This window comes from Scyliorhinus canicula, chromosome 12, assembly GCF_902713615.1.
Source record: "Scyliorhinus canicula chromosome 12, sScyCan1.1, whole genome shotgun sequence".
Taxonomy (NCBI): domain Eukaryota; kingdom Metazoa; phylum Chordata; class Chondrichthyes; order Carcharhiniformes; family Scyliorhinidae; genus Scyliorhinus; species Scyliorhinus canicula.
This window is the reverse complement of record NC_052157.1, coordinates 67811054-67833318: the sequence shown is the minus strand read 5'-3', so window position 1 is coordinate 67833318 and position 22265 is coordinate 67811054. Positions and strand designations below refer to the sequence as shown.

General features: G+C 50.5%; 1 protein-coding gene across 6 annotated transcripts in view; it reads left to right on the top strand.

Moving 5' to 3' along the window:
* Positions 1–15468, top strand: part of LOC119974549 — a 35353-nt gene extending 19885 nt beyond the window's left edge. For all 6 annotated transcript variants that reach the window (XR_005462522.1, XR_005462521.1, XM_038813532.1 and 3 more), the window contains one exon: positions 14826–15468. Coding sequence is in view for 4 of the 6 variants with exons in the window: in XM_038813532.1 (XP_038669460.1) it covers positions 14826–14829 (4 nt within the window). In the remaining 2 variants the exon portion in view is untranslated. The remainder of the gene's footprint in view (positions 1–14825) is intronic.
* Positions 15469–22265: the final 6797 nt, after the last annotated feature.

Here is a 22265-nt window from a genome sequence, read left to right as displayed (position 1 = left end):
GTCTCCCTCACTTACAGGTCCCACCTTTATTAAACCCCTACTCTAAGCTAAACTAACCTCCCCCCTTCTACTGACGATTAATTTTCCACAAAGAAGTCGACAAAAGGTTGCCACCTCTGGGCGAACCCTAACAGTGACCCTCTCCAGGCAAACTTGATTTTCTCCAAACAGAGAAAGCTAGCCATGTCAGATAGCCAAGTCTCCTACTTCGGGGGCTTTAAGTCCCTCCAAGCTTAATAGTATCCGTCTCTGGGCTACCAGGGAAGCAACGTCTGCCTCTTTCTCCTCCTGGATTCCCGGGTCTTCCGACACTCCGAAAACCGCCACCTCCGGACTCGGTGCCACCCTTGTTTTTAACATCGTGGACATGACATCTGCAAACCCCCCTGCCAAAATCCCCTAAGCTTCGGACATGCCCAAAACATGTGGACATGGTTCGCTGGTCCTCCCGCACACTTTGCACACCTGCCTTCCACCCCAAAGAATCTGCTAATCCGGCCACTGTCATGTGAGCCCGATGAACTACCTTAAATTGTATCAGGCTGAGCCTGGCACATGTTGCGGACCATCCTCTATCTCACCTCCCAACTCCTCTTCCCACTTGAGGTCTGTGTCTCCTCTGACCCCATAAATTCCTTGTAAATATCCAAGATGCTCTCTTCTCCTACCCACCCTCTGGAAACTACCCTGTCCTGAATCCCCATTGGCGGTTGAAGCGGGACGCTTGACACCTGTTTACGTACGGCATCCCGCACCTGCAGAAAGCTAAATTTGGTACCCCTCACCAACCCAAACTTCTCCTCCAGCACCCTCATACTTGGAAAGCTCCCGTCTATAAACATACCCCCCATCCTCTCAATCCCCGCTCTCTGCCATCATATCCGGAACCCCCTATCCATACGTCCTGGGGCAAACCGGTGATTATTCCAGATTGGGGATCAGACCGATGCTCCCACATGTCTCCTCCATGGCCCCCAGACTCTCAGGGCTTCCACCATCACGGGGCTGGTGGAGTACCGTGCCAGTGGGAACGGCAGAGGCGCAGTTACCAGTGCCCCCTAACTGGTGTCCTTGCATGAAGCCGCCTCCATACGCTTCCATGCCGAACCCTCCCTGTAAGATTCATTTATTAACCACAAGTTTCCCTCCTTATTCACCTCTTCCCTCACTGAGTAACTCTGTCTAAACTCTTTCATACTGTATTTTCATTCTCCATTGATACTCTCTCCACGCATTCAAATTCTGCACTCACGCGGGACAACACAAATGATGTTGTAATTCAGCATGTGTCGCTAATTCAGAGTTTCAAAGAGGGTTAATGTTCCTCATTCAGCCTCTATGTCAGTCGTGGCTCAGTGGTTAGCTCTCTTGCCTTCAGGTTCTGAGGTTCTGGCCAAGTCCACAGCTCAATAAGCTCCTCCAGCTCCGATACCTCTGTCGTTAGCACTGTAAACTACTCCAGCCCTAGAATCCTTCCTACCTCTATAACCACCTCCAGTCCCCACAACCCTCCTTATCTCTGTAACCTCCTCCAGCCCCTATAACCCTTCCTACTCGGTAACCTCCTCCATCTCCTACAACCCTAAAAACTTTGTAACCTCCTCCAGCCCCCACAATCCTCCCTGAAGAATCCAACACAGTAACCACACAGGAACGGCAGTTGGATACGAACTAATACAGGTTTATTTATCATACAGCTACATGTATCCAGTCCCTGAAGGGTCTCCCTCCTCGACCTGCGCCCAGGTCGAGATTTTTATGCTGAGAGGCTCCCTTGTTAAGGGGAAAGCCCTGCCCTGTTTAGTGGGGAAGTTCGTATTCCGAGGTGGTCATGTGGAACTGGATAGTGCACACTAAGTCTGGAGGAACGTCCATGTCCATTGGCTGTAGTGAGGATCCCTTGGTCTGTTTAGCTTGCGGGCGGTGTTGACGCATCCACTGAGCAGGGCCGTGGGTGTGTATCGCACCGGTGACTGGCGTTTCTGCACGGAGGTTCCGGGCTGGACTGGCGTGGCCAGAGTGGGTGCGGGCGGTGGTGCGTTGGCATCTTGTTGCTGGACATCTGTGGCAGAATCGGAATCAGAATTGAATCTGAAATGCCAGTATCAGGCATTCCGTTCTCCGGGCCATTGATAGCTGACGGAGCAATGGTGGCTGTGGGCGAAGCGGGACCGGGTCATCGGGGATATGCTCCGGCAGCTCCTGTATGCTGTAGCGATTTGACCCTGTTTTGTGCCCTCACAGAATAAGAGACTGGCCGCCTCTGGTGCAATATTATACCCAGGATCCACATGGTGTGAAGCTGCGTGGTGGTGTGCACCTGCATCTGTCCGATTCGGACCAGTCTGGACCACATGGACTTCTCCCCGATGTATGGGCTGACCGGTCCTAAATGCGTTGGGAGGCACTGGCCCATGAGTGACCCCTGTGGTAGCATGTGGCGTGGTCCAGAATGAGAACAAGAACTGCGCCAACCTTTCCCAAGACCTGGCGGTCAGTTTCTTCATGCTGCTTTTGAAGGTCTGGATCGCCCGTTCAGTCAACCCATTGGAGGCCGGGTAATACGGGGTGGTCCGCACGTGACAAATGCCATTGGCTTCCATGAAAGCCCCAAACTTTGCACTGGTAAACGTTGCCCCATTGTCGGAGACCAATACTTCTGAAATACCTTGGGTGCTGAACGTGTGCCGCAACCGTTCCAGTGTTTCCCTTGTGGTGATTGTCTCACCTTTGAGTGGGCTTCGAGGCGTCAACAATGATGAGGAACATTGCCCCCTGAAAAGGACCGGCAATATCAATGTGGAGACGAGATCACAGTTGCCCCGGCCCATCCCCACAGGTGCAGCGGCACCGCTCGTGGAACCATCTGGTTTTCCTAATCTGCAATACTGAGCCGGCTTCACCATGTCCATGGATCCCAGACCAACACAGATATAGCTACAGGCCAGCATCTTCATCTTTGATACCCGTGGGTGCCTATTTTGGAGGTCGTACAGAAGTGGGGGGGGGGGGGGCACACCCATGCTCTGGGACGACCACCTGAGTACCCCACAGGAAGATACCATCCTCAACACTAAGCTCTGGGATCTTTGAGGTGTAAAGCTTGAGATCCTCAGGCAAAGCCAATGTTGGACCCCATGCAGGATGATGCGGTGGACCTGGTACAACTGCAGGTCTGTTTTAGTCCAACCCTGTATGCGGGCCGCTGGGACTGATAGGGAGTCCACAAAATGGACAACTTCCTCGGCCAACGTCGGCGGTCTGCTCGAGAGGCGGAGGCAGCTCAATGAATCAGCATGGGGAACCTTTGTCCCCGGTTGCTGTTCCAAAACATATTGGTACACTGTCAGCAGCAGGGCCCAATGCTGGATCCTAGCCGATGCGATGGGAGGAGTCGTCTTTAAAGAGATCCAACAACGGCTTATGGTCAGTGTAAATAGTAAATGCGTGCCCATAGACATATTGGTGAAAATGTTTCAAACCAAAAACGACAGCTAGCGACTCTTATTCAATTTGTGCATAGTTGCGCTCCATGCTGACGACCATCCTGGATGCAAATGATATCGGCCGTTCCAAGCTGTCGTCCATGTGGTGAGCAAGGATGGCCCCCACCCCATAAGGAGATGCGTCGCAAGTCAAGAGGAGCGACTTGGTGGAGTCAAAATGCATGAGCAGCTTGGAGGAGGGCAATTGTCGTTTCACGGAGGGAATGCCTGTTGCTGTGGTGGGGCCCATCCCAAGGGTGCCTCTTCAACAACCAGTGGGGAGGATTGAGTAGTGTCGCAAAGTTTGGGATGAACCTACAATAGTTCACCAAACCCAGGAAAGAACGCAACTCCGTCTGTCGCCCTGGGACAGGGGGCCTGGCTGATCGCCCGGACCTTGTCTTCCACAGCGTGTAAGCATGCCAGTCTGCCCTAGAACTCGAGTACGTGACCTCGGGGCGTTGGTCATGCACATTCTTTGACGGAGATGGACGCTGGCATTCTTAACGCCCTGGAGTGCTTTGGCCAAGTTCCTCAAATGTTCCCGGTCTGACAAACAGGTAATGAGAACATCGCCGAGGTTGACAGCCACTTTGGGCAATCCCCGTAAGATGTTCTCCATCACTCGTTCTAAATTCGCCCATGCTGAAGAAATTCCAAGCGGCAGCTGAGTGTATTCATAAAACCCCCAGCGGGGGGGGGGGGAGTTTTAACGGTGATGAGATGCCTGGAAGCGGGATCCAGGACCAGCTGCAGATACACATGCTCATGTCGAGCTTTGTGAAAATCCTGCCCCTGCTGAGCTTGGCATAGAATTCCACAATTCGGGGAAGTGGGAATGGTCTAAACAGGAGGCACGCACACCGTCATCTTGTAGTCGTCATAAAGGTGCACGGAATCATCAGGTTTCCACTGAGTCACTACCGGGGTGGCCCAGTTGCCGAACTGGACAGGACAGATAATGCCCAACTGCTTTAATTTGGAATCAACATTTGGCGTATGGCCCAGACAAGCTCTGAAATAGCAGGGTTGCGCCAGTGGGTCCATGCTGATCCAGGCTATAGCTCCCTTGATTGTTCTCCGACCTTCCTCCAAAACCTCAAGAGAATTTTTCCAGAATCACTTTGCGTTTGCCAGTCTAGGTTTAGGTATTGCAGCCAGTCACGGCCTAAAAAAAGTGGTTCCCCCACCATGGACACCACCCAAGGCAGACATGTCGATTGTTGTCCATATGTCACTGGGATCAAAGAGGTGGCCACAATTGCCAAGGAGTAACCCGTGTATGTGGCCAGCCAGGTGTCGGTATTGCAGAGGCCAGTGTCTGGAGGCTGGACCTGATTTGGTCAAATGTGCGGCAACTAACGACCAAGCCCGCCGCTCCAGTATTGAGCTCCATGTTGATGGAGTATTCATTCACAAACAGTGTCACCTGGATTAGAGCAACTCGCTTGCAGTTACGCAATGCAGCTGCTAATGGGAGTCATCCTCATCGTCCACATAGTATGCTCGGTCACAAGGTGTGGGGGTTGCACCGAGATGGGTGGCAGCCTAGGCCCCTGCATCTGACCTGCTGCCTTTCGTTTCCATCCTGATTTCTCTGTTAGGGAGAGCTGTCCAGTGGCCCTCAGGCGCTCTTGTGGTTTCAAACATAATCCCTGCAGCATGCTCCCAACAGCCGTGGGTCCCGTTCTTCGGGTCTGGCAAAAATTGATCAGCTCTCATTTGGGAGCTCTAGATTCAGGACCGCCATTCCCTGGAGTTCTTGTACCCCTAGCTCAGCGCTCTTGCGGGAATCAGCAATTTTGATTGTCTGCTGTAAAGTCAGGTATGTTTCAGTCAAAAGGTTTACACTGTGTGGCTGCATCGCAGATGCTGCAAATGAACCAGTCCTGCAGGAATTCATTCAAGGTGGGCCCAAACTCACCGGTTTCGGTCAGTTTCCGTGATCTTGCCAAAAAATTGCTGTTGGACTCGCCTTGAGCCTGGATGGCCGGTTGAAAGCAGAACCTGCAGATGATAATCAGGCGTTTCAGGTTAAAGTGTTCCCCAACCAGGACTACCAGCATGGCGAAGGATTAGGGATACCAAATGTCCGGGTGGGTTAGACACTTGATGAGAACAAAGGTTGGTCAACCAACGGCCGTCAGTCATACCACGGTTTGCTTTCATCCCCGACGATTGCATTTATCCTGGAGAAATACTGCATTCATTTGATGCACTGAGTCTGGTCATCAGTACTCAAATAGAAGGGATCCAACCTTCCAATGTGGGACGCCTCGGTCGGCTGAAAAGAGGCCTCCTGAGGCCCAGACGAAGTGGTTCAAGTATGCAGTATGCGGTGCCAAAGGCAGCTCCACTTTATCCTCGTCACCAGTGTAGAAGCTGCAAATTCTTTGTAAAAGTTTACTGGGAACCCATCAGGTCCCAGCATCTTCCCCGACAGCTTGGAATGAATGCATTCCATGATCTCATCGAGCCCTAGTGGTGCTGGTTTCAAACACGAGTTTTCGGAGCGCAGCTCCTTCCTCAGGTGACCTGATTCACCTGAGGAAGGAGCAGTGCTCCGAAAGCTCGTGATTGAAACAAACCTGTTGAACTTTAACCTGGTGTTGTAAGACTTCTTACTGTGCTCACCCTAGTCCAACACCGGCATCTCCACGTTATTTCTTTCATGGCAGCAGCTTCCTTAGTTGGTGCACCAGCATTTGGCTGGCCTTGTCTCCTTGTTCATTTAAGGCCCCTCATGACTGGTGGAGCTGGTGGGCTGCTTTCCCCATGGAGAGCAGATCAGTTCCATCTGCAGCTTTTCCCCCTCCGCCAGCAGCTCCCCAGTTGGGACCGTGGAGTACCACCAATCCACCTGCAGTATGGAGTCGTTCAGTCACTGCTTGATTATCCTTTCCTCCTTATTCCTTATTGCCTCCCAGAACGTAGAGGGTGAGACCTCCTTGTTCTGATTGCAGGTTATGTAACTGTCGATGGCTTGGGATTTCTTTGTAGAGAATTACTTATCAGCAAGGAGGGCTGTGTACAGCCTGAAAGTGGGGGTGGGGGAGGCGTCATTGGACCCTTCCCTTCTCCAATGTCATTCCTATGTAGTGAGGTGCATGGTTGGAGATTATGATCACAGCAAGAAGTTTTGCAACACCAGGTTGAAGTCCAACAAGTTGTTGGACATGGTGTTGTAAGACTTCTTACTGTGCTCACCCCAGACGAACGCCGGCACTGCCACATAATGGAGATTATGATCGCAGAGTATTCCGCCTTTACCCCTGGAAGGAGCATGTTCCCTAAGATTGAATAGACCTTGAATAGAGAGGAGACCTTGTGCATGTGGGTGAAGAAGGAGAATTATTTTTCTTCCCCCCCCCCCGCTCCATAAAAGCGTTTACTTCTTGTTTCATTCCTGACACTATTACAATACCTTGGGCGTGTGCGTGATTAATTCCAGCTCCACAGAATCCCATCTTTTTTTTTCTTCTTTTTTTTAAATAAATTTAGATTACCCAATTATTTTTTCTATTAAGGGGCAATTTAGCGTGGCCAATCCACCTACTCTGCACATTTTTGGGTTGTGGGGGCGAAACCCACGCAGACACGGGGAGAATGTGCAAACTCCACACGGACAGTGACCCAGAGCCGGGATCGAACCTGGGGCCTCAGCGCCGTGAGGCGATTGTGCTAACCACTAGGCCACCGTGCTGCCCTCGGAATCCCATCTTAAATGAATTGACCAATAGTTCATATATTCTCAGTCAATGATTTCTCTCGTAGATAACACCTTATCAGACTGCGTGACATTACTCGCTGGGCTGGCTATACTCGCTCTGTGGGCCTCGCATTGTTCATCCAGGCCTGCCCTCAATCCCTGACAGTTCAAAATGGCCACTGTCTACTTTCCCTTTTTTGCCGCCTCCATGTGCGACCTGTTGTAACCGCCACTCTACCCTCCTTCTTCACCCACCCCTCTGTCCCCCCCCATTATCTTCCCTCTTGCTCTTTGTTTCCCCTGTATACCTGTTTTTCACCTCCCTCCTGCCAACACCTCCTTCCCTCCCAGGAGGTGCATCACGACCACCTCCTTTGCTGTATCTCCATACACGTGTCTGTTTGATAGTGTAGCAGCTCCCCTGCATGATCAAATTCACCAGTTTAATCCCATCTATTTCTCTTCCCCTTCCCCACCCTCACCTCCACATGTGGTTGCCCCTGTACCTCTTGAGTACCTAAAGCCCACATCACGATCATTGTTTTCTACTTCTACTACTGTTTTAGCAGTTTGTTTTTTGGTACGCAATTGTTGACCTTTTCCCTGATGTTGAAGTAGTATTCCTGATGCGCTATCAATCGTACTAAAGACTCGAATTGGTACAATTGAGGCTTTATTACAATTAGATGTTTGTCCTCCGACTGCTGCTGGTAGAATGGCTGATCAGGAGAAGTCATGCATATTTATACGGCTCCTTGTGGCGGAGCTAGCTGGCAGGGGCTACCGGCGAACCTGTAGTACAGGTACTACTGTACATCCCCTAATACAGGCACACACACAGTTACACAGTGGATCACCACATTCACCCCCTGCTAAAAATGACCCAGCGGGGGTGGCGTGGAACTATATACAGAATTGTGAATTATTTACAGAGGGGAGGGAAAAATTAAACGTGTCCACCTTGTAATCCGGTGCCTGTCAGAGATTAAGCCTGACCGGTGGTCTGACGGTTCGCTGGGAGCGACGTAACGGTGGTGGCGATGTCGGTACTGGCGGTGTCGGCGTCGCGATGTCGGTGCTGCCGGTGTTGGTGCTGGCCAGTAGGTGGATGACTCTGGGAGCGTGCCGAAATCTTCCTCGTCCTTTAGCGTGGCCAGGGGAAGGGATGGACCTGGTGGGGCTAATGCTGGGAGCACTGGCGGGTGGGGGGGGGGGGGGGGGGGAGGGTGGCGCGTGAATGGGGAGGTGTGTGGGAGTGGCACCCGAGGGAGCCAGGACCCTGAGTGAGACTGTATCCTGGCGGCCGTCGGGGAACTCCACGTAGGCATACTGGGGGTTGGCGTGGACCAGGCGTAGCCTGTCCACCAAGGGGTCCGCCTTGTGGAGTCAGGCATGCCTACGCAGTTGAACCGGTCCTGGAGCTGCGAGCCAAGTCTGGAGCAACACCCTGGATGTGGACTTCCTAGGGAAGGTAAAAACACGTTCATGGGGTATGTTATTTGTGGCAGTGCACAGTAGCGACCGGATGGACCGCAATGCATCCGGGAGGACCTGCTGCCAGCGAGCAGCTGGGAGGTTTCTGGACCGTAGGGCCAGCTGGACGGCCCTCCAAACCGTCCCGTTCTCCCTCTCTACCTGCCCGTTTCCCCGGGGGTTGTAGCCTGTCGACCTGCTGGAGGCGATACCCCTGTTGAGCAGGAACTGCCGCAGCTCATCACTCATGAATGAGGATCCCCTGTCACTGTGGATGTAGTCGGGGAAACCGAACAGAGCGAAGATTGTGTTGATAGCCCTGATGACGGTGGCAGACGTCATATCCGGGCATGGGATGGCGAATGGGAACCTAGAGAATTCATCGACCACACTAAGGGTATATGTGTTGCGGTCGGTGGAGGGGAGGGGCCCTTTGAAATCCACGCTGTGGCATTCAAAGGGGCGGGACGCTTTCACCAGGCGCGCACGGTCTGGCCGGTAGAAGTGCGGCTTGCACTCAGCACAGACCTGGCAGTCTCTGGTGACTGTCTGTACTTCCTCGACGGAGTAGGGCAGATTGCGGACTTTGACGAGGTGATACAACCAAGTGACCCCCGGGTGGCAAAGCCTGTCGTGCAGGGCACGGAGCTGGTCTACTTGTGCGCTGGCACATGTACCTCGAGAGAGGGTGTCTGGGGGCTCGTTGAGCTTGCCGGGGCGATACAAGATCTCGTAATTATAGGTGGAGAGCTCGATTCTCCACCTCAAGATCTTATCATTTTTGATCTTGCCCCGCTGCGTGTTGTTGAACACGAAGGCTACTGACCATTGGTCAGTGAGGGGAGTGAATCTCCTGCCGGCCAGGTAATGCCTCCAGTGCCGCACAGCTTCAACGATTGCCTGGGCCTCCTTTTCAACAGACGAATGTCGAATTTCAGAGGCGTGGAGGGTGCGGGAAAAGAATGCCACGGGTCTGCCTGCCTGGTTTAGAGTGGCAGCAAGGGCGACATCTGAAGCGTCACTCTCTACTTAGAAAGGCAATGTCTCATCTACTACATGCATCCCGGCCTTGGCTATGTCTGCTCTAATACGGGCGAAGGCATGTTGTGCCTCGGCCGTGAGGGGAAATTAAGTGGACTGTATCAGTGGGCAGGCCTTGTCCGCATATTGTGGGACCCACTGAGCATAGTAGGAGAAGAACCCAAAGCAGCGTTTGAGGGCCTTGGGGCAGTGGGAAAGGGGGAGCTCCATGAGGGGCGCATGCGCTCGGGGTCGGGCCCCAGGAGTCCGTTTTGGACTACGTAGCCGAGGATGGCCAAGCGGTTGGTGCTGAACACGCAATTCTCCTTGTTGTAAGTGAGGTTGAGGAGAGATGCGGTGTGGAGAAATTTGGCAAGGTTGGCGTCGTGGACCTGCTGGTCATGGTCGCAGATGGTGACATTGTCCAGGTAGGGAAACGTGGCCCACAGTCCGTACCGGTCAACCATTCGGTCCATTTCTCTTTGGAATACCGAGACCTCGTTAGTGACGCCGAAGGGAACCCTAAGGAATTGATAGAGGCGACCGTCCGCCTCGAAGGCAGTGTATGGACGGTCCGACTTGCGGATGGGATGTTGGTGGTAGGCGGATTTAAGGTCAGTCGTTGAGAAGACCTGGTACTGTGCAATCTGATTGACCATATCAGATATGCGAGGGAGGGGGTACGCGTTGAGCTGCGTGTACCGATTTGATGGTCTGGCTGTAGTCCACTACCATACTGTGTTTCTCCCCAGTTTTAACCACTACCACTTGGGCTCTCCAGGGGTTATTGCTGGCCTTGATAATACCCTCCCGAAGCAGCCGCTGGACCTTGGACCTGATGAAGGCCTTGTCCTGGGTGCTGTACCGTCTGCTCCTGGTGGCGACGTGCTTGCAATCCACAGTCAGATTGGCAAAGAGGGAGGGAGGGTCAACCTTGAGGGTCGTGAGGCCGCAAACGGTGAGTGGGGGTAGGGGTCCGCCGAATTTGAGGGTGAGACTCTGGAGGTTACATTGAAAATCCAGACCCAGCAATAGTGTAGCACAGAGATTGGGGAGAATGTATAGGTGGAAACCGCTGAATTCAACGCCTTGGACGGTGAGGTTGACCACACAGAAACCTCGGATCGGGACAGAGTGGGATCCGGAGGTCAGGGAGATCTGTTGGTTGGCGGGATGGACCGCGAGGCTGCAGCGCCTTACCGTGTCCAGGTGGATGAAGCTGTCAGTGCTCCCGGAGTCCAGTAGGCAGGAGGTTGCGTGGCCATTGATTAGCACCGTCGTTGAAGTGGTGGCCAGGTTGTGAGGACGAGACTGGTCCAGCGTCATGGAGGCAAGCAGCGGGTGGTCGTCCGAGGAGTCAGATGAGGAGCGACAGCCACCCGGTCCCGCGTTCCAGTCCCGAGGGGGAGACAAAATGGCGGCGATGGCGACGTCCGGAGGACCTGTGGGGGAGAATATGGCGGCGCCCATGCAGCGCACGTTGTAGGGGCAGGGCAAGATGGCGATGTCCATGGAGTGCACGTTACGGTGCGGGGAAAGATGGCGGCGCCCATGGTGCGCACGTTGTGGGGGCGGGGCAAGATGGCGGCACCCACGGGCCGCATGTGGACCAGGGGGGAGAAGGTGGCGGCGGCCACTGGTCGCACGTGGCCCCGGGAGCAGAAGATGGCGGTGCACACTGTGTGATCGGCTGCGGGAAGGGGATGAATTTGGGCGCGATAGCGGTAACTGCGCGAGCCTGGCACACCGCCGCAAAGTGGCCCCCCTTGCTGCAGGTTTTGCAGGTGGTGGTGCGGGCTGGGCAGCGCTGGCGGGGTGCTTCTGGCTGCAGAAGTAGCAGCGGGGACCCCCAGAGTGCGCGGTGTGGCGGGTAGCGCAGGCATATTGAGCAGGAGTGGCCCCAGTCGGGGGGGGGTCAATTGCGGGGTCCACGAGGGGTAGAATGGGTGGGCCGCGCAGTGAGCAGAGTAGGACTGGACATTACGAGAAGCGACCGTCATGGAGAGCGCTAATGCTTTAGTCTCCGCTAGCAGTCGTTCCAGCAGTCGTTCTCGGATGGGGTCCGACGCAATCCCGTCACAAATGCATCACGCATGAGGAGATTGGAATGTTCCGTGGCCGTGACGGCCTGACAGCCACAGTCCCGTACGAGAGGGATAAGGGCCCACCAGAAGTCTTCAATCGACTCACCAGGTAGTTGTACGCGAGTGGCGAGCACGTGCCTTGCATATAGAGCGTTCGTCTTCTGGACGTAGTTTTCTTTAAGGAGGTCTATGGCGTTCGCATAACTTGGTGCATCCTGTATCGGCGGGAACACGCTGGAGCTCAATCTGGAGTAGAGAACCTGGATTTTCTGAGCTTCCGTCGGCGCAGGGATCGCTGAGTTGATATAGGCCTCAAAGCAAGCCAGCCAGTGATTAAAGTCCTTCCTGGCGTTTGGCGAATGCGCATCCAGCTGCAAGTGATCTGGCTTGATCCTGATGTCCATGATGCAGAAAATCTAACTGTAATAAATTGATACGCTATCAATCGTACTAAAGACTCAAATTGGTACAATTGAGGCTTTATTACAGTTAGATGTTTGTCCTCCGACTGCAGCTGGTAGAATGGCTGATCAGGAGAAGTCATGCATATTTATACGGCTCCTTGTGGGCGCAGCTAGCCGGCAGGGGCTACCGGCGAACCTGTAGTACAGGTACTACTGTACATCCCCTAATACAGGCACACACACAGTTACACAGTGGATCACCACAATTCCTTGCCCTGATAGGTGACCTATAGCTTGGTGGGTTAGAGTATGCCAAATCGCACCTTGCTTTTCTCCAGCCTGGATTTGGCGCCATTGAATTTACCTGGCGTTTGGGAAGAATGTCTTGGTACAAGCGGATGGGCTGTCCTTCCCACCTGCACACATCCGCGCTTTTCACCCACCTCAGAATCGGCTGATAATCCTGGTACTTGTGGAGTCTCACAATCATTGCCCGAAGTGGTTCTCCAGCCTTGGGCCATTGCCAAAGCGGCCTGTGGGCATGGTCTACCTCAGGTGGAGGGCGGCTTAGCGAAGCCCACCTCACCAACTAGCTTCACGAGCATCGCTGCAACATGCTCAGAGCAGATCCTCCCTTCCGGCCCCACGATCCGCAACTTTTGTTGACATGATCTGTTTTCCTGATCGTTTACTTTTTCCCTCCGCCTGAGGGAGTCCTGAGCAGCCTCGTCATGTCAGTTTTGAGTGCCGCAATGCGACGACCCAATCTGTGGTGTCATTCTCGAGGTCTCACATTGCTAGCTCTTGGGCCTCCAGCCTCCTCTCCATTTTGTCCATGGCCTCCTTCATGAGGACCATCGTGGCCTCCACTGCTTGTGCAACCACTCAGCTCATGGCGAACACTGCAAGTCGAATTGAAGTCCACTGCATTGGCCGGTGCCAAAGAAGACCCAGGCAACATGCCTCAATGACTACTGTCCGGTGACCCTGGCAAAAGTCGTAATGAAGTGCTTCGAGAGATTGGTCATGAAGCGCATCAACTCCATACTCCCAGAACGCCTTGATCCACTGCAATTCGCATACCGTCGCAACCAGTCTACATCAGACTCCATCTCTCTGGCCCTACACTCATCCCTAGAGCATGTTGACAACAAGGACTCCTACATCAGACTCCTATTTATTGACTACAGCTCTGCCTTCAACACCATAATCCCAGCCAAGCTCATATCAAAGCTCCAAAACCTCGGACCTAGCTCCTCACTCTGTAACTGGATCCTCCACTTTCTGACCCACAGACTAGAATTAGTATGAATAAACAACAACACATCCTCCACAGTAGTACTCCATACCGGGGCTCACAAGGCTGCATACTTAGCACCCTACTGTACTCCCTGTACACACACAACTGTGTGGCAAAATTTGGTTCCAACTCCATCTACAAGTTTGCTGATGACATGACCGTAGTGGATCGATTCTTGAAGAATGACAAGTCAGACTACAGGAGGGAGATAGAGAACCTAGTGGAGTGGTGCAGCAACACCAATCTGTCCCTCAATGGCAGCAAAGCTGAAGAGCTGGTCATTGACTTCAGGAAGCAAAGTGCTGTACACACCCCTGTCAGCATCAACAGGGCCAAGGTGGAATTGGCTAACAGCTTCAAATTCCTAGAGGTGCACATCACCAAAAATCTTGTCCTGGTCCACCCATGTCGGCGCTACCACCAAGAAAGCACAACAGTGCCTATACTTCAGGAAACTAAGGAAATTCGTCATGTCCACATTAACTCTGAGCAACTTTTACAGATGCACCATAGAAAGCATCCTATCTGGCTGCATCACAGCCTGGTATGGCAACTGCTCGGCCCAGGACCGCAAGAAACTTCAGGGAGTCGTGAACACCGCCCAGTCCATCACACAAACCTGCCTCCCATCCATTGACTCCATCTACACCTCCCGCTGCCTGGGGAAAGCGGGCAGCATAATCAAAGACACCTCCCACCCAGCTTACTCACTTTTCCAACTTCTATCAGGCAGGCAATACAAAAGTCTGAGAACACGCATGAGCAGACTCAAAAGCAGCTTCTCCCCCGCTGTTACCAGACTCCTAAATGACCCGCTTATGGACTGATCTGATTAATACTACACCCCTCTATGCTTCACCCAATGCTGGTGTTTATGTATTTACATAGCTTGTGTTGCCCTATTATGTATTTTCTTTTTATTTTATTTTTAATGTACTTAATCAACTATTTGAGCTGCTCACAGAAAAACTACTTTTCACTGTACCTTGGTACATGTGACAATAAACAAATCCTAAACAAATCCCCTCCAATTCTGGCCTCTTGAACTTCCCCTCAATGGCCATTGCTCCACCATTGACGACCGTGCCTTCAGCTACTCAGGGGGGGCCCTACATTTGGAATTCTCTCCCTCTCTCTCCTTTCAGACACTCCTTCAAATCAAGTCCTTTTTCCAGGTTCCTGGTCCACTGACCCTAATGTCTCCTAATGTATTTCTGGGTGAAATTTCTTTTAGATAATCTCTCTCGTTAAGGGCCGTTTGGTTGTTTGACAACTATCAAGATGCTATATAAATGCAAGTTATTGTTGCGATGTCCCCCAATCTTACCCAGTCAATGATTTCTCTCCTAGATAACACCTCATCAGACTGATTGACACTTGCTGAACAATGGGATTGAGTCGGAATCCCCCAACCTTTCTCTGTGCCAGAAGCCTGGCATCTTCCAACCCAAAGCCGGGAACAATTCTTCTGTCTGTGATGTTTTACCACAACTCGGCTGCCAATCATTGCTAACGTTGTGTTCAAAGTGATGCCAACCTCTGACACTGTGAATATATTGAACATTGTAAAGTAAATGGGGAGATACAGGCAACAGTTTTCTTTTTGTGATTCCCCGCACCTGGATAACTTTACGCCTTTTTTTATGAAAACAAACATTTCCGGGAGAGCCACTCCCTTGTACATTCCTCAGGAGAGTGCCTTGACCAATCAGAGTCAACATTCCCGGTTTGAATTTGGAAGAAATGCTGGTAAGTTCACTGGTTCATGCTGCATTCGCTATGCCGAGGTCCACCAATCCGAGTCCATGTACCAACCAATCATCACTCTCCTCCAATATTGTTCCTCCTTTGGAACCAATAATTTCTTGTGAGCTGTCCTGATGTGTGAAAGAGGAAATTCTTTGATATTATGTGTATTTTTCATTAATTTTCAAATTCTGTACTTGCAAAGGACTATTTACATTAAAATTGCTGCAACGTAAACTGTATAAAACAGCACTTATTCTGTAATATATAATTTGCTTGGAAACATGGGGGAGCCTGTTTCCTGTCATCCAGTGGGGAGCAGGTCTGCCTTGGAAGCACAAGGTTGTTGGTTCAAATCCCACAGCAGGGCTTGAGGTCAGAAAGTGAAGGCAGACAATCCGATGCTGAACCCAATGAACATGTTTGAAGTTGACATATCTCAGGTAAGATCTTCAACTGGCCTCACCATCCTGCGTGGATAGTTGTGAATAATCCTGAGCCACTGTCTCAAAGGAAGGCAGCACCATTGGTCCCCTGCTGTCCTGACCCAATATCTGTTGCTATCCCAGAAACTTGTCACTATTAGAATGCATTCATCACAGCTTAGTATGGTTTCTACTCTGCCCAAGACCGCAGGAAACTACAAAAGGTTGTGAATGTGGCCCTAAGCATCACACAAACCAGCCTCCCATCCATTGACTCTGTCTATAATTCCTGCTGCCTCAGAAAGGCAATCATCATAATTAAGGATGCCACACACCGGACACACTCTCTTCCAACTTCTGTCAGGAAAAAGATACCAAACTTTGAGGTCCTGTACCAACCGACTCGAGAACAGCTTCTTCCCTGCTGCCATCAGACTTTTGAATGGACCTACCTCGTATTAAGTTGATCTTTGCTCTCCACCCTAGCTATGACTGTGACAATACATTCTGCAATCTCTCCTTCCTTACCTACGTAAGGTATGCATTGTCTGTATAACATGCAAGAAACAATACTTTTCACTGTACTAATACATGTGACAATAAATCAAATCAAAATGATCACATTGCTGTTTGTGGGATCTTGCTGTCTGCAAATGGCTGCTGAATTTCCTGCATCACAACAGTGGCCAGGCGTTTCCAAGTATTTCACAGGATGTTATGAGTTTTGGTATGTATGGTGGTCAGGAGAAATGCTGAAGAAATACAAGGCTATTTTTGTCCCTTCTGCCTGCACAAAATAAGAGGTTATGATCAGGCATGCACTGTGCAGTTCCACTAAGAACAAACAATTTTTTAATGTTCCCTCTGGACCCCCAATGTGATGAAGAATGGTATTGAATGTTAACTGGGATGACTGTCGTCATCTCAGGTTCATCCAGGGGAGTCAATGATGAGTTATGGATCTGAAGGACGCAGGTTGAAAGAATGACTGAACAAGATGTTTGACTCCAAGTCCGTAACAAAGCTTGTGAGAAGCTTATTGTTTTATTACACTTCTGGTAGTATGTTATATTATACTACTGAATGTAATATATGTCACTCAATACTGCTGTTGATGAGGTTTTCTGAATCTTAATGAGAAAGGCTCGAAGTCGTCCAGTACTAACAAAAGATTTATTGAGTAACGAAAACAATAATATCGTGAGTTCTTTACTTTAATATTTATACTAGCAATAAGGTTAACGAGATCTAAATACAGGACCTATGTTTATCTCCACTAACACTCTCAGCTAATCTACACTGCTATCCTCTAGTCACAATACATCCAAAAGAGAGTGGGAAACAGAATGAGCTTGCTTTTACACGCCTGTTAGTGCTGCCCTCTAGTGATCATCTAATTCTACTGATTACACATAATCCCTTATGTACATGCATATACAGAAATCACTACAGTTACTGACCCCTCCACTAAGGGTAAAGGTTTCTTCCTATTGACCCTATCTATGTCTCTCATGATTTGCTTGATCAGGTCCCCCTATAATCATTCTCTGCTCTAAGGGGAACAACCCCAGCCTAACCAGCCTCTCTTCCTTGCTGACATACTCCAGCCCAGCTAACATCCTGGTGAATCTCCTCTGCACACTCTCCAGTGTAATTACCTCCTCCCTATAGTGTGGCAATCAGAACTGCAGACAGTACTCTAGCTGTGACCTAACCAGCATTTTATACAGCTCCATCATAACCCCCCTTCTCTTACTTCTATGCTCGGCTAATAAAGGTAAGTATGCCACATGCCTTCCAAACCAGCTTATCTACCTGTCCTTCTGCCTTCAGGGATCTTTGCATGTGTATATGAAAGATCGCTGGGTTCAACTCGCTCTTTACCATTAACCGGAGAGAGAAAAAGCCACAACCCGTTCAGTTCATGCAACTAACCTCCCTCCTGGGCCAGAAGACAAAATCGTGTCAGAGAGACGCATTCAGATTTCAACATATCTTCCATGAGAGTGAGGGAAAAAAAAATCAAATATATATTGAGTGTTGGATTCTAGATTTGCTTAGCTGTTAATCAAGGCAAGGCCACACCTGTATTAATGTTTATCCTCCAAACCCAGTGCACTGTTCAAATTTCATTTTCTGAACTGCTCCGCTATCCATTTGTCAACTTTGTTTCAATCGTGGAACTAATCTGGGATGCTGGATAGCCAGGGGTGTGAATTAAAATTAAAATTCACACCTTTCATAGAAAGGAAAGTTTCACTTATTTTCTCTTCTCAACCTCGTTTTGTTCTGGTCTGGTATGTCTGCCTTTTCATTCTGTAGCCCTCACTGTCAGGTTTAAGAGGAGTAGGAAGGCCAATAATAGAAGCTCACTGCTACTTGGTCCACCTTTCTTTTTTTATTTTAGATATTTTTAGTTTGAACGTTGAGTTACCGGTGTCATATCCGTTAGGTGTATTCTACAAAGGTAATCAGGGTGCGGTTCTAGTTTATACATGAGAGAAAATGAAAGAGTCGACCAAAGTACGAACAGATGAGGCTCGCTGTACATATTTATAATTGCGTGCTGTGTCTCCCTTTGGTGGTTGTGGGCCTTATTTGGCTGGCCTGCCTCAGCTGCCCTGCCTGATGTTGGCCCTAGTTTGTGCCTCTCCACTTGTTGCTGTTCACTCTGGTCCTCCTTTGGCCCTTGGGTCTGTTCCCCTGCGGCTGGGCCCTTGTGTTTCACGGTCTTCTTGTGAATATTTTACCCCCCTCTCCTCCACCCCCCTCATGCTCATCCTCACCTCCACTTCCCCTTCCTTTGCTATCTGTGGCTCGTCTGTGCCCCACTCCTCTTCCCCTCCCCAGCGCTCTATTGGCTACAAACCGGTCCTGGAACAAGTTGGTGAATGGCTTCCACGTCTTGTGGAAGCCCTCTTCCGACCCCCGGATGGCAAATTGGATTTTCTCCAGTTGGAGAAATTCTGATAGGCCTGGCAGCCAGTCTGCAGCTTTGGGTGCTGCAGGATCCATCAGCAGGTGATTAGGGAGGCGGAGGCAAGGGCATCAGCCCCGCTCCGCAAAAAACGTTCTGGCTGGTGTGATGCCCCGAAGACGCCACCTTTTGAGCTGGGCTCCACCCTCATCCCCACAGCTTTGCACATTGCCTCAAAGAAGGCTATCCAGAACCCGACTAGTCTGGGGCATGCCTGAACATATGGGTGTGGTTGGCCGGATCTCCCTGGCACCGTTCACATTTGTCCTGCTTGTTCTGGTTCTGGTTAGGTGTGTTCACTTTCGGCTGAATTATGCTTAGCCGTGAACATGTGGAGGTGCAATTTTCCCTGTTCAATACTTCACACAGGTTTCCCCACCCTATTTTTATCCCTACTTCTTCCTTCCATTTTCCTGATGTCTTGTCCAGCGAGGAACGCGCTTCTTCCAGCAGACTCCTCTACAGGTCCCTGCAGTTTCCCCCTTCCTACGTTGCCCACTCCATTGAGTGTCCTGGAATCCATGGGTATGTTGTCATCTCCTTAAGGAGGAGATTTTTGATTTGTAAGCGTCATAATTCATTCCCTTTGGGCAGTTATAACCTCTCAAGGCAGTTCCTTTAACATCACTAGTTTGTCTTCCGTGTGGATGTCCCTACTTGTCAGTGCCCCCCCACCCTGTCTGCACCTTCTAAAGGTGGTGTCCACTGTGGCTGGCGTGATCCTGTGATTGTTGCAGATGGGGGCCATGGTGGACATTTTGGTCAGGCCAGAGTGCTGCCTTAGCTAGTTCCATGTCCGGAGTGAGGCTATTACCACTGGGCTTGTAGAGTGCTTGGCTGGTGGGGATTGGAGTGTCACACCCCCCCCCACCCCCCACCCCCATGCACACACAAAAAACACCATGATCATTTTATCTATCATGTTGAAAAAGGCCTCGGGGATGTAGATTAGTATGGGTTTGAACAGGAAGAGAAAGCTGGGCAGTACGTTTAGCTTGATCATCTGCACCCTTTCCTTCAGGGAGAGTGGGAATGTGTCCCACTTCTGCAGGTCCTTCTTTACTTCCTCCGTCAGACTTGTCCGGTTCCATTTGTGAATCCGTGTCCAGTCCTGGGCAATTTGGATTCCCAGGTAGTGGAATTTGTTGTGGGCTTGTTTAAATGGCATTCCCTCCAACTTTGCCCTCTCCCTTACGAGTTTACTGGGAAGATTTCACTTTTGCTCAGTTGGAGTTTGTAGCCCGAGGAGGCTTCAAACTCTTTCAGGGGCATAATGATCTCCTCCATGCTGCTTTGGGGATCCGAGATGTAGAGGGGCAGGTCATCCACATAAAGTGAGATTCTATTCTCTCTGTCCTCTCTCTGGATTCTCTTGCAATCTTTCACAGTTCTGTGGGCGATCGCCAGTGTCTCAATCATCAGGGCAAATTGGAGTGGGGACAAAGGGTATCCATGCCTTGTGCCCTGTGCAGCTGGAAGTATTTAGACCTGGTAGTGTTGGTCTGCACACTCGCCGTGAGAGAGCTGCACAGGAGTTTTACCCAGCTGGTGAGCCCTACTCCCAGCCCAAACCGCTCCAGTACCTCTCTGAGGTACTTCCATTCGACGCTGTCGAAGGCCTTTTCTGTTGCTTGAGATGCCTGTCTGTACCTCTGTGACCATCTCTGGTACGCAATTCTCCAGTCATCTGGTCAGTGTCTTGGCCAGTATTTTTGCGTCTATATCAAGCCAGGAAATGGGCTTGTAGGACCCACTTTCAGTCGGGTCTTTGTCGTTCTTGGATATCAACAAGATTGAGGCTTGTGTTGGTGGCAGTGTGCCCCTTGCTAGCGAGACTACGAACATCCCCCACAGTGCTGGTGCAAATTTTTTATAGACGTCTGCCAGGAATCCATGTGGTCCCAGAGCCTTCCCTGCCTGCATGGAACTAATGCTCTCCATGACTTCATCCAGTTCTGATGGTGCTTCCAGCCCCCGTCGGCCTCCCCTACGACTGGTATGTCCAGTCCATCGAGGAACTGCTTCATCCTCGAGTCCCCTTCGGGGGGGGGCTCTAAGGTGTACAGTCCCTGGTAGAAGGCCTTGAATGCTTTGTTTACCTTTTCCAGCTTGGTTGCTAGTCTGTCGTTGTTGTCCCTAACCTGCGCTATTTCCCATGTAGCTGCCTGCTTTCTCAGCTGGTGAGCCAGCAGGTGACTGGCTTTGTCGCCATGTTCATCGGAGATTCATCGTCAGTCAGAGCTGGTCTACTGCCTTTATAGTGAAGAGAAGGTTAACATTCATTTGTAGCTTTTTCCTCTCTGCCAGAGGCTCCAAGGTCGGGGCCTCAAGAGCATTGCCAGTTCACCCCCAGTATGGATTTGACTCATTGCCTAGCTGCCCTCTCCTGCTTGTCTCTACATGCTTTTTAGGTGATAATTTCACTCCTGATCATAGCCTTCAGCGTCTTCCAGAACGTGGAGAGTGAGACGTCTCCATGCTGCTTGTTGGTAATATTCCCGTCTATGGCCTATTATATTACCACGATTGGTAATATGTTGTATTCTTTGTCTTTTCGTCCAGAATGACCCGATGTAGTGTTGACAAAGATCAAAAGATTGAAGCAAAACTTTTTTTTTTAACCATTTCAACACTTTATTTTTCCATTTGACATCAGTCTCCAAAGCGGCAAGTGTTTTGTACAAAAACAGTCCATGCTAACTCATGAAAATTCAATAGAAACAGCTTTCAACTTCCCAGCAGTATGCAATTTGAAAAAACTCAATATTAGTTTAAAGAAAGGATATTGTATTGTCTAGAATATTTCACTGCAGGCTAATTTTCATTACTGTATGAACCAGAGGCCAAACCAAACCAAGAACCGTGAGCACAGTGGCGTCCCAGCTGGGTTGGCACCAGTCTTTTAAGGTTACACAGAAAGCAGTTTGTCTGATTTTCTTTTTCAACACGACCCACAAAATGCAAGGCAAGTAAAAATTATAATCGATGAACCGTGTCACAAACCACCCCCCTCCTCTGATCGTGTCACAAATCACCCCGCCCTCCTCCTCCTCCTTCCCCCAGATTGTTAAAGCCCTGCAATCGCTAAAGTATGGCGTTTTCAGTAACAGCAGACACAAGTTTGAGAAACATTTGTTCACACACGATAAACTCGAAATTGGCCGTGTTTCTCCAATCGGTAGGTTATTCTTTGGAAAAGAAAAGTTGAAACAGACACCCCCGCCCCACCCCAAATCAGAAAACTGGCAAAGAGAGAGAATAAGGCGGGGGGGGAAATCCCACTTCCAAAATTAGTGGAAGATAGGCGCCAAGTTAAGGCTTGATGCAGGAAGCAACTCGCCCACCTTGTGGCCCAGAAGGTTACTGCGGCCAGCCATCCAGGTGGGCGTGCTGGAGCACGTTGTGGAGGGAGACTCCAGCATGGAGTCTGTGCGCAACATGAATGCTCCATTTTAAAACCACCACAGCCACCTGGAGAAGCACAGCAAAAACCGAGGAATGTATGGGCACAACACCATCGCGTCCCAATACTGGAAAAAGCATACAAAAACCCAGAGGATAAAATTGCAAGTACATACTAAGTGCAACTTACCCAAATAATAAAAGGAAAATCGTGATTTTTTTTTACTTAACTGAAACAAC